This window comes from Manacus candei, unplaced genomic scaffold, assembly GCF_025592945.1.
Source record: "Manacus candei isolate 608988 ecotype Guabito, Panama unplaced genomic scaffold, ASM2559294v1 h1tg000028l, whole genome shotgun sequence".
In the NCBI taxonomy this organism is placed as follows: domain Eukaryota; kingdom Metazoa; phylum Chordata; class Aves; order Passeriformes; family Pipridae; genus Manacus; species Manacus candei.
In genome coordinates, this window is record NW_026138076.1 from 32,067,353 (window position 1) to 32,080,934 (window position 13,582).

A 13,582-nucleotide genomic window follows, 5' to 3' on the forward strand; every position below is an offset into this window, starting at 1 on the left:
TCATTGCCACTGAAATGGGAAGCATGGGTTGCCTGTATTGAATGTCAGGACAGAGTCATCATTCCAAGGATGTTTTTAATAGCGAGGTTTGAAAATCCCCCACATGTATTATTTTGCATGCTGCAGGATTACCTTGTAGTTGCTGTTGGCAGCCTCATGTGGTTTAGAGATGCTGTGTTCCCAGGGTGTTCCAGGCAGACTGGCTGTTGGAAAACTCACCAGTTTTTGTCAGTGCATTTCAGGGCCAGAAATGGAGTCCAGTTGTTTTGCAATTGCGTTCTGATGAGTTGCAGGATTGCTTGCATTCCCCATTTGTGCTCCTGTAGTTTTACCTGTAGTTGCCTCTTCAAGGGTCATAGTTTGGATCTGTTTGCCACATGCTCAGGATATTGCCCTATTTGGGGATTTTTTTGTGCAGTTTGCTACCTGTGCATTAGGACCTACTTGCAGTACGCAGGGGATTTTGGTTGGAGCAGCTAGTGCAGAGGGTGGTTCTGAATGGGTTTCTCTGTTGAGGGTCTCTCATTAGGAAAGAAGCAGACTTCCATGCCAGGGAAGGAAAAGCTCCTTACTTTCATCAGGGGACATGAAAGTTTGAGTTTGCCCAATGTCTTTAGTAGCACAGGTGATATCTCTGACAAAACTTAAGAGAAAAATGAAGAGAATTGCACTCATTAGGGACCACCCAGTTGCCTTTGATATGTTACCTATGGTTATATATGTTATATATATATATATGTTACCAGGGTATACTTTTGGCTGCTTATCTTTTTTTCTCTCAGCACTTCTGCTATTATTGTGCTCATCTGTGAACAAAATCATATAAAAACACACTTTAAGTTGCAGTGGTTTCTTTTTTGGCAGACCCGCTGTGGAGCAGCTGTGTGACAACCTGAGACATAGGATCTGAGAAAAATGTGCTTTAGGAGTGGACTGTGCAGCGTTTCGAGCAGGAGTGTCTGCATGGATACAGGTATTATGTGCTATCTAACCTCAGGGCCAGAGGACCATCTCAGGAATGTTTAACTGCTAAAATGGTGGCCTCCGTGGAGTTCAAGGAGAATTAATTTCTGTAGAAGTTGATGTTATTACAAACCAAACCATTTTGAAAGGAGAATCTTTCTTAAACCAAGTGCAATATTACATGACTATACCACTAAACCCAAAAAGTGGTTTTGCACTGTCTATGGAAGCTTAACATTACCAGCTTCCTTGGAGAGGAGAAAGATGGGCACTCACTAAGATACACACCCAGTCCTTTTGTTGTTTCAAAGTCAATTTTCATTGAAAGGCTTTTTTTTCTGTTCTTTGTGGTTCCAAGATGCTGGTACGGAACTGGAGCGCATGCATGCCACAGTAATCCCGCTTCATACGTAGGGGAATTCTGTCTTGAACCATCCTAAACGGGGGTCAAACTCTGCTGAGTCCATTTCTTCCAAGTTTTTGACCTAAAGCAGGGGCAGGGGCAAAAGGCAAGGATGATGTGGTCCCTCCCTTCTGCTGGGTCAGCAGTGGTATCAGAGCAATGATGGTGTCTTCCTGAAAGTCTTGTGAGTGTCAATCTCAAACTTTAGTGCTTGTGTTGCATACAAATGCAGTAAAATCATTCTCTGAGTACATGCTGTACTTTGTCTTTCCAGGTGTTTGCCACACCCAAAATAAACATAAAAACTATTCAGGATGAGAGTCTGAAATAAGAACATGGGCTGTTGAAATGCATGGCAAGGAAAAACTTGGGAGAAAAATGTGACAGAGGACCTCACCACCTGAACAGGAGGTAAAAAGTCATAAATTAGGTGGTTAACAAAAGTTACTGGAAATGTGCTGCAGTAACTCATGGTCAGAGGAAGGCAGGATTTGGCTGTATCATAGAGAGAAGCATCCTTATCCTGTGTGCCAGATACATCTTGGCTTCCTCGCTCAAACACTTAATACAGGCCTCAGCCTATTGGGCATGATATGCATGTGTGTGCACAGAGTATATGCCATCATACATGAGTTCCCCACTTAGAACATGTAGAATATAGAGATGCTGTGGAGATGGCCCCTTTGGATGTGGTGTCTGCGATACCCATAGCAGAGTCGTTTTGTGGCAGTGGAGGCTTGTTCCTGAATCCTGGGGAGATCTTTAACAGCTGGATTGCAGAAAAACAGTGAAGTGGCAAAAATTTGACCATATGTACAGAATGAGCTTAAACATTTCTTAAACAGAAGATTAGTTAATTCTGAGCATATCTTGGGAAGCAAACTGAGGAAAAATAATGATGAAGTGCCTGATCTGTAGAGCTGGGAATTATTTCTGTCTTTATCCAGAAAATTCAGGTCCAATTTGCTCTGTTGTTTGACATGTTATTAAGAAATTGAGGCATAAATCTATGCTTTTGACATATATCAAGCACATGGAAGCATGATATCCCATCTGGCTCTCTGCTGTTAAACTAGAGATTTCTTAGAAGAAAAAAGGCAACCTAACATGAACCCACAGTCCAAGAAGCACTCGCATCCAAGTAATTGGATCAACTATCCTGTAATCCAGTAATGTTATCCAGGCTGTTTTTCAATTTACAGACAAGAGGTAAATAAAATATAACCCACTTCCCCCCCCCCCCAAATAAGCCATGTCAGCTTAGAGCAATCAGCATAGAACACTGTCCAGAGGACAATTTATTTCAAATCAAAGGACCAGGTTTTGGAAGAGGTCACACAAGTGCACAAGGAGAATTGGTAAGAGCAGACCAGCTGGAATGTGATTTGATTCATTTTGGTTGTATAGTTCTGAAAACCCACACCAAGATGGTTTCTGAACTCTAGAGGTGCTTCAGTCTGTACTGTTATAGTTGTCTTTGTGGTCCCTGATGGTCTTTAGTCTGTTGGCATCTTCCTCTCAAACAAATGGAGCATTATAGATATTCCAAATGCATTTCTTCATGTATTGCTAGGTCAGTTTGATGCAGTAGATGAGGTCTGAGTATGCATTAACTTTCAGATCTTGAGGAGATTTCTGTGATCTTTCAAACCACTCCTGAAATTTACCACTAAAATATATCATATTATTTCTAAAGTTGCAGGTTTACACCAATACATCATTCAAATTCTTCTTTTTTTTTTAATTTATGTCAACAATCTGAAATGTCATAAAACATTGTGCGACTATAAGACATCGGGATAAAATAGCAGGTAAGAAAGTATTTTAACTGCCAGGAAAACTCTGATTTTTTTTGTTTGAGATATAGATCTATATAAATAAAAATTGCATAAGATTTAACTGGGCCTCACTTGCTAATTAATAACTCTATATGTCTTACATTCAGAATTCAAATTTTAAAGGCTGATAGCTGTAGTTTATCTTGTTGCATATCTTTAAATGCAGAATGAACAGATTTCAAGGTGACTGTCACAATGCATAGCTTGATCCAAAGTCTATAATTTTAGCAATGTTTCTGACAATTACAGTGCCTCATCTGCAGGGAGAAATAACCTCTAATAGGGTATGTGTATATAGAGAGAGCTGGTCCATGGGTTGGAGGCAGGTGCTACTGTGGCACCTTTTCTTCATGAGAACAGAGCAGGATGATGTCAACAACATTCTGCTGCTAAGGTTTGTCTTCCCATGATTATCTGACTCTTATTAGGGTGGTTATTGTAATCTGCAACTACAGTAAAACCAAGGTTTTGACCTCCAAGTCTCAGATACCTTATTTGTGCCTACTTTCTGAATTAATTCAGATTCTGGGTTCTAGGTACCATTTGTAAAAGGGGCAAAAAACTCTGACAGTGTTGCATAGATAGGAGATAGGTTTCTATTTTAACCAGGGAATCTTAATCTCAGAAAGATGTAGTAATGTGTGAAGATGTGGTAAAGACCATCTTCATCCACTACACATGAACCAGACTAAACTGTGTTAATCTTCTTAGATTCCAAGGAATATAACAGTTTGTACAAGTTCAGTAATGTGAGAACTATGAGAGCTGCTTCTTGTAAAATGAAGCAGAATCTCTTAAATTACCTGTGAAACTTCTCTTTAAAAAAGTTAGGTTGAAAACTGTCATTCTTCCTTTTGAATAATACATATAATTCTCTCATCATATGATAGTGAAATGTATTTTGATTTTTAAATCTGTTAACAAGACCTATTTCACTTTGGTTGTATTATCATCTTTTGGTTCATTTCACTGCAATGAAAATGAGAATTTCAACCTAAAAATGAAAACAAGATTTCCAATTAGTAGCAAGTAACAGTCTCCTTTACTGATTACTTTAAAATAAAGACAAGGTATTTTAACTATTCACAAATATTTCTGACATATCACAAAGTAATATAAGAGAAAAAAATATCATGATCATATTTGAAGCAAAATAGTTTAAAATTTAATGTTTACAAATGCCTTGGGTTTTTTCCTTTTCAAAATGTTTGCTGGTACAGTTTTGCAGGAGACTCTCTGTTTGGTCATGTACATTTCTGCTATACACACTGTGCTTTGTCCTAGGGGAGAAGTGGGAAAAGTATTTCCAAAGTGGTACTTCATCAGAAACGCCTAATATGACATCTAATGGTTTTGCAATTTTATCTCTGTGGACTTTGTGTGAGACTTTACATGTATTTTTTTAATGATGGTTTTATAACATGGTGTGCAGCTGACATTTATTTTACACTGTATTTAAATATTCAAAAGATCTGAGACCTATTTTTTCTATATATACATTTTGAAGCTTTAAGGCTGCACCACTAATGACATTTTACCACTCTTATAATTTTCTTAAATGTTACAATTACTTCGTCAAATTTAGAATTGTTAGCAGTGATTATGATGATGCCAATTTAGAAAATCCCAAACCAAACAAAAGAATTCCCTGGGAAACTGCACACCATGTGCACGATACATAACTAAAAAATTAATCCAAAGTTTTGATAAATACTTATTTCCAACTAGAGCTAATAGTTGTTCTAGTTCTAAAGGATAAAATGTTTATTATATACAGAAGATTGGATGGAATATGGACATTTGACAAAGATCACTCAAGGCATTTCACGGTCTGAATTGTTTGTACAGTGCTAATGCAGCTGCCCTTTTTGCTTATGTGTAGGCTTGTGCCACCTGTGGGAAGGGAACATTCCTGGTGGTGTCAACAGGCTCCACCTTACAAGATCCAAGTTCATCTTCTCCTGGCTGCTCAGTCTTCAACTGAACCTGGAGATTCTTGCAGGACTGAGAGCCTTGCATCTGAGCTAGATGCAGCTTGTACACCATTATCAGATGCCAGTTTATATCAGGTGAGTGTTTGGTCTTTTGCCTTCAGGGCATTACAAGATGAAAAACTGCACCAGCGTTTTTCAATGAGCACCATTAACTGACTGGTAACTTGGCATGACCAGTGGTATTGAAGACTATGCTGAACTCCTGTCTTGTACAATAAGAAAGTACAGCTGCCAAATACCTTGGAACTAGAGTCTGTAAATATTAAAAACATAAATATGTTAACCATACACATATACACAAAACACGGCAGTAGCAATATTACAGGATGCAATGCCTACTCTATATAACTGGTTTTTGTTAATACAGATGCAACAGCAAAATTAATGCTATTTGATATAAAGCAAACCCTTCTTCAAAAGTCAGTGGCAGTAAGCCACAGTTCAGGTCCAGGCTTTCACTGATCCAGTGTGACTCAAGCTACATCAATCTAATCATTGAAAGAGTAGCACTATGGGAAGACAATGATTGTCAGTTAACACTTAAACTTTGAGCTGGAGCTTTCTTTTGCCACCATTTGTAATTAATTCTCCCTTTTTCATGAGTGCTCTTTCTGTGAACACTCACCAGACTTAATAGGGGATAAAGTTATTACATAGAAACTATGATTTAAGGGTAAAGATTAATAGAAAGAACCAGCCTAAGACTGAATATCCTGAATCCAGGGAGGTGCTCTCCGTGTATTTAAGTGAAGTTTCCATGAGATTGCACTTGGAAGACCACTAAGAAGTTGTTGCTCTCCCACTTTTTCTTCTTATTCATGCAGTTCTGTTTCAAAGCTTGGTAGGAATTCCATAAGAAGGGCTAGAGGAGATGACTGTGCTGGTCCATTGTCTTTGCTAATGCTCTTCAGAGCAGCGTCCTCTCCTCAAGATCACATCATCTAGCCCAATATCCCCAGTTCTTCCTTTCCCTTTCTCTCCTTTGAAAATAACCTAGGAAAAGAAATAGAACACTTTGAGGGGGGTGGGGGGGGAACTGAATTGAAAAATAATTGGTTTAGAGAGCCTCAACAATAAGGAAGCAAAAGCCTAAGAAAGCTCAGGCAATCATAACTGACTCACAAAAGCCTATTTATTCTGCTTAGAATTATGGCTGCATTTTCCTACTTTTGATCCTCTTCCTTCTTCTCTTTGGCAGGATCTTTGTGAAGAACCTGCAGCTCAGGACAGATTTGCTCCATTGGGACCATCTGCTGAGGTGAGATGAACTTCCACAGAAGAGAATCTTGAGGGCTTTCCACATATCATCTCTGCACTGTTTTTACTGTCCCTCATGGAAACATGTAAAATCCTCTGTGTTCTCAAAAATGCTGCCTAAAAGAGGAGCTTTCCATTGCTAAAGCATGTTGCATCTACCTTAGTTGTGGGAACTAGAAACATCCATCTTTTATTTAACCAATTCTGGGTCCTGCAGTCTCATGATGAAGCACTGGTTCCTTGTGAAATAGTGGCAGAACTTTGGGCGTGGATTTACACAGATCATCAGCAGCCCAGATTTAGCCTGAGCAGAAGAAATTCAGCACATAGAAAGCCTGACTAAAAGGACTGGAACATAGATTAAATATTCAGAATGGCCAGCTGACTTTAAGAAACACTTCCCATAAATCATACTGGTCACCTGTGCTCCTTCTGTAGATTCCAAAGCCTGAATTGTTTAATATGGTCAGCGTGTCTGACCAGGGCTTAGAAATTATTTGATGCCTACAACAAAATGTTGTAAGAGTCTCCTGTTATCACTGAGCTGGAAAGAGTTAATACTGCCAGAAATGTGAAACTTAGCAAGATAAAAAGGTAAGAATATGGCAAATATATTGTTCAGCTGTTACAAATGTCCATACTCTCAGTCTGACACTCACTTACAAACTCAGGTATCTTTGTTACTGTTGCAGAGGTAAAGTTTTCAGAAAATTATCTGTAGTAATTACAGGCTTAATATTAATTTTAGGACTATATACTGTGTGTGTCTCGTAGTCTGCTCCTACCATGAACATTATGATGTGTGAACTTCTCACACCACTTGATATCTAAGTCAGAATAAAACAGGCCCTGAAGCACCCAAGCCAGTTCTTCAGATCTGAAATAGAAACTACCTTCAAAGGTAAGCAAAGGTTGAAGAATAACACTGAGCTTTTGATATCTGTTTATCCCCATAAGATTTCCAGGTATTAAAAGTTTCTCGACGGCACTTCAGACATCTTCTTTTGATTGCACATTTTGTGTTATGGGCATAGTTAGGTCATCATTTACCTCCTTGGTCAGATCAGCTGCAGGTATGCTGAAGAGCATAAAACCACATGTGACTGCACATGTAACCTCCCTGCATTACCAAAACCGACTTATTTTGAATATCTTTCCCCTGGTTTAGCCAGTTACCACTAATACACAAAGGACAATGCTTTCTTTCTTGTGGCACTGCCTTATTCAAAGCATTGTTCACGAGGAATCTTGATACAGGCTTTTTTGAAGTCTATGTATGGTAGGCTCTGTCCATTAGGCTGCTCTTTCCCATATGGTGATTCCCTTAAAATGGGCTGTGCAAGGAAATCACAAAATAACCTGTACTATGAGCCTATTGCTGTAGGTGGGATTTCTTTTTTTTTTTGCATAAAACTAATTGAAAAATATGCACAATGAGTCTCATATCCTTAATGTGATTCCACTGGCAGGGATCAAAGTAGTAAAACACAGACTGAAATTGGACGCAGAAGACAAACAAACCAGTGCTATGCCATTTAAGTGTCTTCAGCTTCTCATGCAAAAAAACAAAAGGCAGCACAAGCATCAGTACTTACACTCTTGATGCCTAGTCCTCGTAAAGTTATGTGTGTCTGTCTCCAGCCATGGCCACCATTTCTTCCCCAAACAGCTGGTCCGTGAGCACCATTTTTCCTTACAAAGACTTGGAGGGCACCAGAATGCAGTCCAGGCACCTTATGCCTGAATGACAGGCACAAGTCTCTGGCCTGAGCCATGTGATCCAAGGGGAGAATAAGATGTGCTGCTCTTCCTTCTTGGCCTTTGGGATCAGAGATGGTAAGATATTGTCCCCCTGCAGTGGAAAAAAGAGTTAGTTGTTTTTTTGGGGGGGGGGTTGTGTTTGGTTTTTTTTTTTTTTTTTTTAATGCTACTAGCTTGCAGGACCAAATGCAGAGCAGTTATTAAAACATTAAAAAAAATAATAAAAAAGGGCTCCACAAGGTCCAGTGAGTGTTAAATAAGGCATATAGAACCAAGATTGGTGCATCTGCCCCCTGCAGGGTAAGATTTACAGTGCTGCTCTTCTCTTTACATTAGTACCTGGCTAGGTGTTGCCCATCTAATTCCTTTTGACAAGGCAAATAATACCTGTCTTGAAAACTAAAATTTCATGTATTCCTAAATTTCTGACAACCCCTTGGTGACTGCATGATTTTAAACCCACAGTGACATTAAAGCCGCCATGTGAATTTATGCACCTTTCAAGCTGCAGTGTTTTGCTCTTGAATAGATGAAGGAAAAGGCCTGAATAAATGCTATCATATAACTGAGCTATGATTCTGTCCCTTTCCTTTTGTTTGGGAGCTGTGTTAACAGGTTAAGTCTCAAAGCATATCCATTTGCAACCATGGATAGCGTTTTTTATTTAACCATAATATAAATTCCTGATCTGGATTAGATACAGAAAACTAGAAGAAGTAATGATTTCAACATGGCTGTTAACCCTGAAGTCTACTCTAACAGTGGGAAGTTGTCAGTGAACAAACATCTTAATTCAAAACCCTATCGTTATCTCTGATCATGTATGAAGTAAAGGTGCCTTGCAGAAAACATTTGGAACATGAGAAGCTGAGGATCTCAGATATGGCAACATCCATTAAATATAAAAAAAAAGGCACCCTTCACACTGGCACTCAGAACTGCACTAAATGAGACTTCACATCTTGGAGGAAATCCAGACCGGCATTTGTTCTTTGCACTTTTCATTAAAACTTTTGCAAGGTGGATGATAACTTCAAAATCTGAAATTACTAAATGGAGGAAGGTTCACTTTTAAAAAATAATAGTAAAAGAATTCTTATCTTACAGTGAACCTAAGAATACTTTTTTTCATGAGATCAGATTTTAGATTTTTTTTTAATAAAAAATCCAAGTTTAATGAACTTAATCAAAAAATCCAAGTGTTTTAATGAACTTAGGGTAAAGGTGGCATTTAGGCTCCTTAGCTGAAACTGATGATGTAGAAATATTGGGAGTTTGTAACATTGTTGACATACACAGTCTTCACTCAATTATAGGATAAAAAACTATTTTCTATTTAAATTGTCTCCCTGCTACTATTCAACCTGAGCTGTACTTTTTAAAAGCTTTTCTGTGAAAGTCACAATGATTTCCCTCAAAAGCTGTGAGGTTTAATACAATTAAACCAGGGCTTGTCACACACTTAAAAGGAAAGCCAATCTTGTCTCCAATTCACTACTTCTACATAGGTTTTAAAGTATTTTGGTCTCAATGAGATTTAATAAAGCAAAGTATTATGCTGCTGTCTGGGCCCCTAGATCAGCATCTGTTAAAGCCTTTTGGTGGGTATTCTTTCAGATTTTTTTTTTTAGTATTGTTTTTGCATCAAGGTCACTAACTGCTAAAATAAGCATAATAGAGTTTAAGTAACTGTACCTGTTTGTTGAAGATACAATTATATCACTATAAAAGTACTGACTTGACTCATTAACTGCATTGGTTTCAGATAGTTACTGTGACTGAATCCAATCAATAGGAAACAGATTTAGGTAAGCACAAAGCCAACGTAGCTGTAGACAAGCCCCTGCAGGAAAAGGTCCACTCAAATCAGCATTTTCTGCATGCAAGATAAGCTTATAAGGCTTCAGCACAGCACCTTTTAAAATGCAGATTCTGATAAACCAATAAATAGCAGACTTTGAAAGGTGAAAGCAAACACTCAGGAACAAGCTGTGAAAATAAATCCTTGCAACAAGGTATGCCAGACAGGAGGGAGTGGGTGGGTGACTTCAAGGGACTAGTTTTAACAGGTTATGTCAACAGCAGCAGAACATACACAGGAAACAAAAAGCTGAGCTCGTCCCTGACTACTGGAAAGCAACACAAGAGAGAAGTCTGACAAAAAAGCCAGTTAAAAATCATAGTTTTGGAACTTAATATATATTAACAGCAATTTTTGAGTGCAGATAATTACTATGTTTTAAATGACTGATTTAGAAAGAAAGCACTTTTAAAACCATTGTTTAAAAAAAAAAGGTATGAATTACGTGTGATCATTTTTTAAATGCCAGTCTGCAAGCAGGAGACAGTTACACGTTTTCTCATCCACAGGAGGAAGGTGCTCTGCTCTCCGAGTCACTTACAAAACATTAGAAGTGTCGTAAGGAGCACCCAAAATACTAGAGCATGCCTGTGTGTGGGGAAGGGGCCTGCCCAGCAAGTGAAGACAGCACTTCCACTTTGCAAGCTAAACAGCCTGGAAAAGGTGCCAGGTCACCTGCTGCGGTGACAAATGACTGTCTCATCAATGGCAGCATAAGGACAGACATCCGTGACGAGGTGGTGCATAAGGAAAATGGCTCTCAGTGCCCTCACCCTCCCTCATCTTAACCTATAACATTTTACCGCCTGAGAGCGTGGTTCCTTCCTCAGTCTGCCATCCCCTCACATAATGTGAGCATTGTGCACTTCAAAGGCTGCTCTTCTGGGTATGAAGTAATCCCATCATTACGGGGAGCCAGGGATGTGTGTCTAATCCCCGGCACCGTGGGGCAAGCACTGCTGGGGGAAGGGTACGCAGGCAAGGACAGCCAACCTCTCAGTGCCATACAGTAAAGTCAAGAGGGGACAGAATACACGCAGCTTCCAGCAGTGTGGATGTGCACTTCTCCTGGGACAGCAGAGGTGTGTGAGGGGAAGGGTTGTTGCTTCAGCTGACCAGCAGCGCAGATGCCAGTTCTCTCCTACTCTGAAAACTGCTAGTACACACTCCTCTGTAATGTTCTTTGTAAGGTCACTTTTTACCGTCTCAAACAATCCCATCTTCAGAAGCCTCTACATATGAGCATTTAACTTCTCTGCGTTCCAGTTACTTAACATTTTTTCTACATACAGATTGCTGCGGCTTGGAGTAAAATTCAATAAAATCAAACTGAGAGGTTAATCTAGAACATTATATTTGGCAACAGAACAAAGACTATTTCTAGCACTTTCTATAATTTTGCTAGTGATAGAGAAATAATTATGTTAACATGGTAGTTTGAAAAATAAGCTTGGTTTCACCATAAATAAAAGTTGTTCTCAAGTTCATGTTTTTGTTCTTTCATATTCTTTTAAGAAAGACAGACTTTTGCTGAATACATTTACTACTCCTTCAGAGACATTCCTATTTTAAAGATAACAGCTATGATAAAAGTGCAAGTTTTCAATTGCTCTTTCCTGCTGGGAATCCTCAATTTTGATTTTTATACACAGAAGGGGTGTGAAATACATCCCGGAACTAAAGGGAACAGAAGTTTTGTAATTTGTTCTAATGCAGGAATCGTCATCAACCTCAAGCCTGGGTGGTTCTGCAACTGCAGAATCATACACAGTGATCACACACAGGCAACTTACCTGACCCATCTCTCACTGGTTCCCAGTGCAAGTCATCATCTTTGTCCTTGATCCATCCACACAGTCCACTATCAAAATTACAGCTGTGTACCAGCACACCTGGCAGAACAGAGCAGGAGGTCACAAAAAAAAAAAGAAGTGTTTGGATTGTTTTGGTTTTTAATTTCCCATATGGCTGATACTAGCAAGTAAATATGAAAATTAAATGTAGAAGAAGGAGCCCCAGAAAAAGAATCTGAAAAAATACTAAAACAACAAAAAGGACACTTTTATTATTAACACTTCATACTATTTTTGTGCTAAATCTGTTAGGAAATAAAACTTATTATAAAGGTTCACATAGGCAGTGGTTTGGGTTTTTTTTTCTTTTTACAACATGTAGTTAAAACAAGCTGCTTAAGATGTAAGAGTCATGTAAAAATGTATCAACCCCCAAGAAATCAGAAAATCCTAAACCCTAGGCCCTGAATAGGAGACATGTTCTTTACCTGGGTCATCATTTGCTTCAAATTCATCGGCAGTAATCCCTCTTTCAATTTCAAGTATTTCTAACAGATTATTGCTCACTCCAGGCTGGCGTGGAACTGTGAGAAAAATGAACGAGATAAGGAAGTAGGTCACTAACTTTAACAAAAACCAGCAGAGCAGCTCTAGGCATTGTGCTTTTCTTTAAGATTTCAATATATTTAATTATATTATACATGAAGACTCATAAGCTTTATGCCTATGTGATTTATGATTTATGTCATAACATTTATCTGAGCACTGTAAGAGGTGATTCCATGTCTCCTAAAGGCTCTTTGAATGAAAGCTCCTTTTTAACCAGGGGGGAAAGCTTTAACCTTGAAGCACACTATTGCTCGCCAAGTATATTTTTAGAGATACTAGTTTCTCAATAAAATAAAGCCACATTAAAGCTATTGCTCAACCCTTCCACAGACAATTACAGGACAACCTCAACAGGAGGCAGCAGTACTTGGAAAAGGCACTTAACCTTTGAAACACAGCTGAAGGTACATCCATCTATTTGCAAAGAAGTAGAGCTCCCTACACAATTATCAGGATTGTACTGAAAGTTGAGAAGGATGATCTCTAGTGGAAGCTGAAATTCAACTGTAATTATACTTTTTGCTTTCCAGCACAGTCTGTCCTTCAGCTGTTGTTCCCAGCTGCAAGGAGAAGGAACAGCTCTTGCTGATTAACAGGCCCAGAGGTTATTAGACATTCAGCATCCAGGACAACCTGAAATTTAAGAGGTCTTTGTGGGAATGATGGCTGCCAAAGTCAGGTGGCTGCAAAGACTCCCACACAGTTCTGAAGATGCTGTGCCAGTCTGTGTAAGTCTCCACAAACAACACGCAGTTGTCTTGCCTGATGGACAGCTATCAGCTAAACAGACTGCACTGAATAGAGCTGTCTTGGAAAATTCCTCTTTTAGAGGCAGGTCTAGTGCATAATTCATAACAGTAGTAATGTGTTTCAGACATGTCCTTAGATGTTATAGGTACCTCTGACACCTAAGGTATTTGTAAGGGCCTTATCTATTAAAAACTTGACACATTTTCCATTTGCAGTGCTAAAATAACTATCTTAATGTCTCAATAGACTTCTGAGGCAAGGGAGAACAAGAAAAATTGAGACAACTGAAATAAAGTACTGTTGTTTTCAGAAAATCAAATCAAAAGGTAAGAAGGAACTTCTTTAGCACTAGG

General features: G+C 38.8%; 1 protein-coding gene across 7 annotated transcripts in view; it reads right to left on the reverse strand.

Annotated features, from left to right (window-relative positions):
- Positions 1-2,768: 2,768 nt before the first annotated feature.
- NPNT (nephronectin) overlaps positions 2,769-13,582 on the reverse strand; it is a 52,535-nt gene continuing 41,721 nt past the window's right edge. For 6 of the 7 annotated variants that reach the window (XM_051789664.1, XM_051789662.1, XM_051789661.1 and 3 more), the window contains 4 exons: positions 12,359-12,454; positions 11,871-11,969; positions 8,051-8,307; positions 4,206-6,191 (listed from right to left, as the gene is read on the reverse strand). In XM_051789664.1, the coding sequence (XP_051645624.1) occupies positions 6,096-6,191; positions 8,051-8,307; positions 11,871-11,969; positions 12,359-12,454 (548 nt within the window). In that variant the 3' untranslated portion in view covers positions 4,206-6,095. The other variant, XM_051789660.1, reaches the window with a different exon arrangement.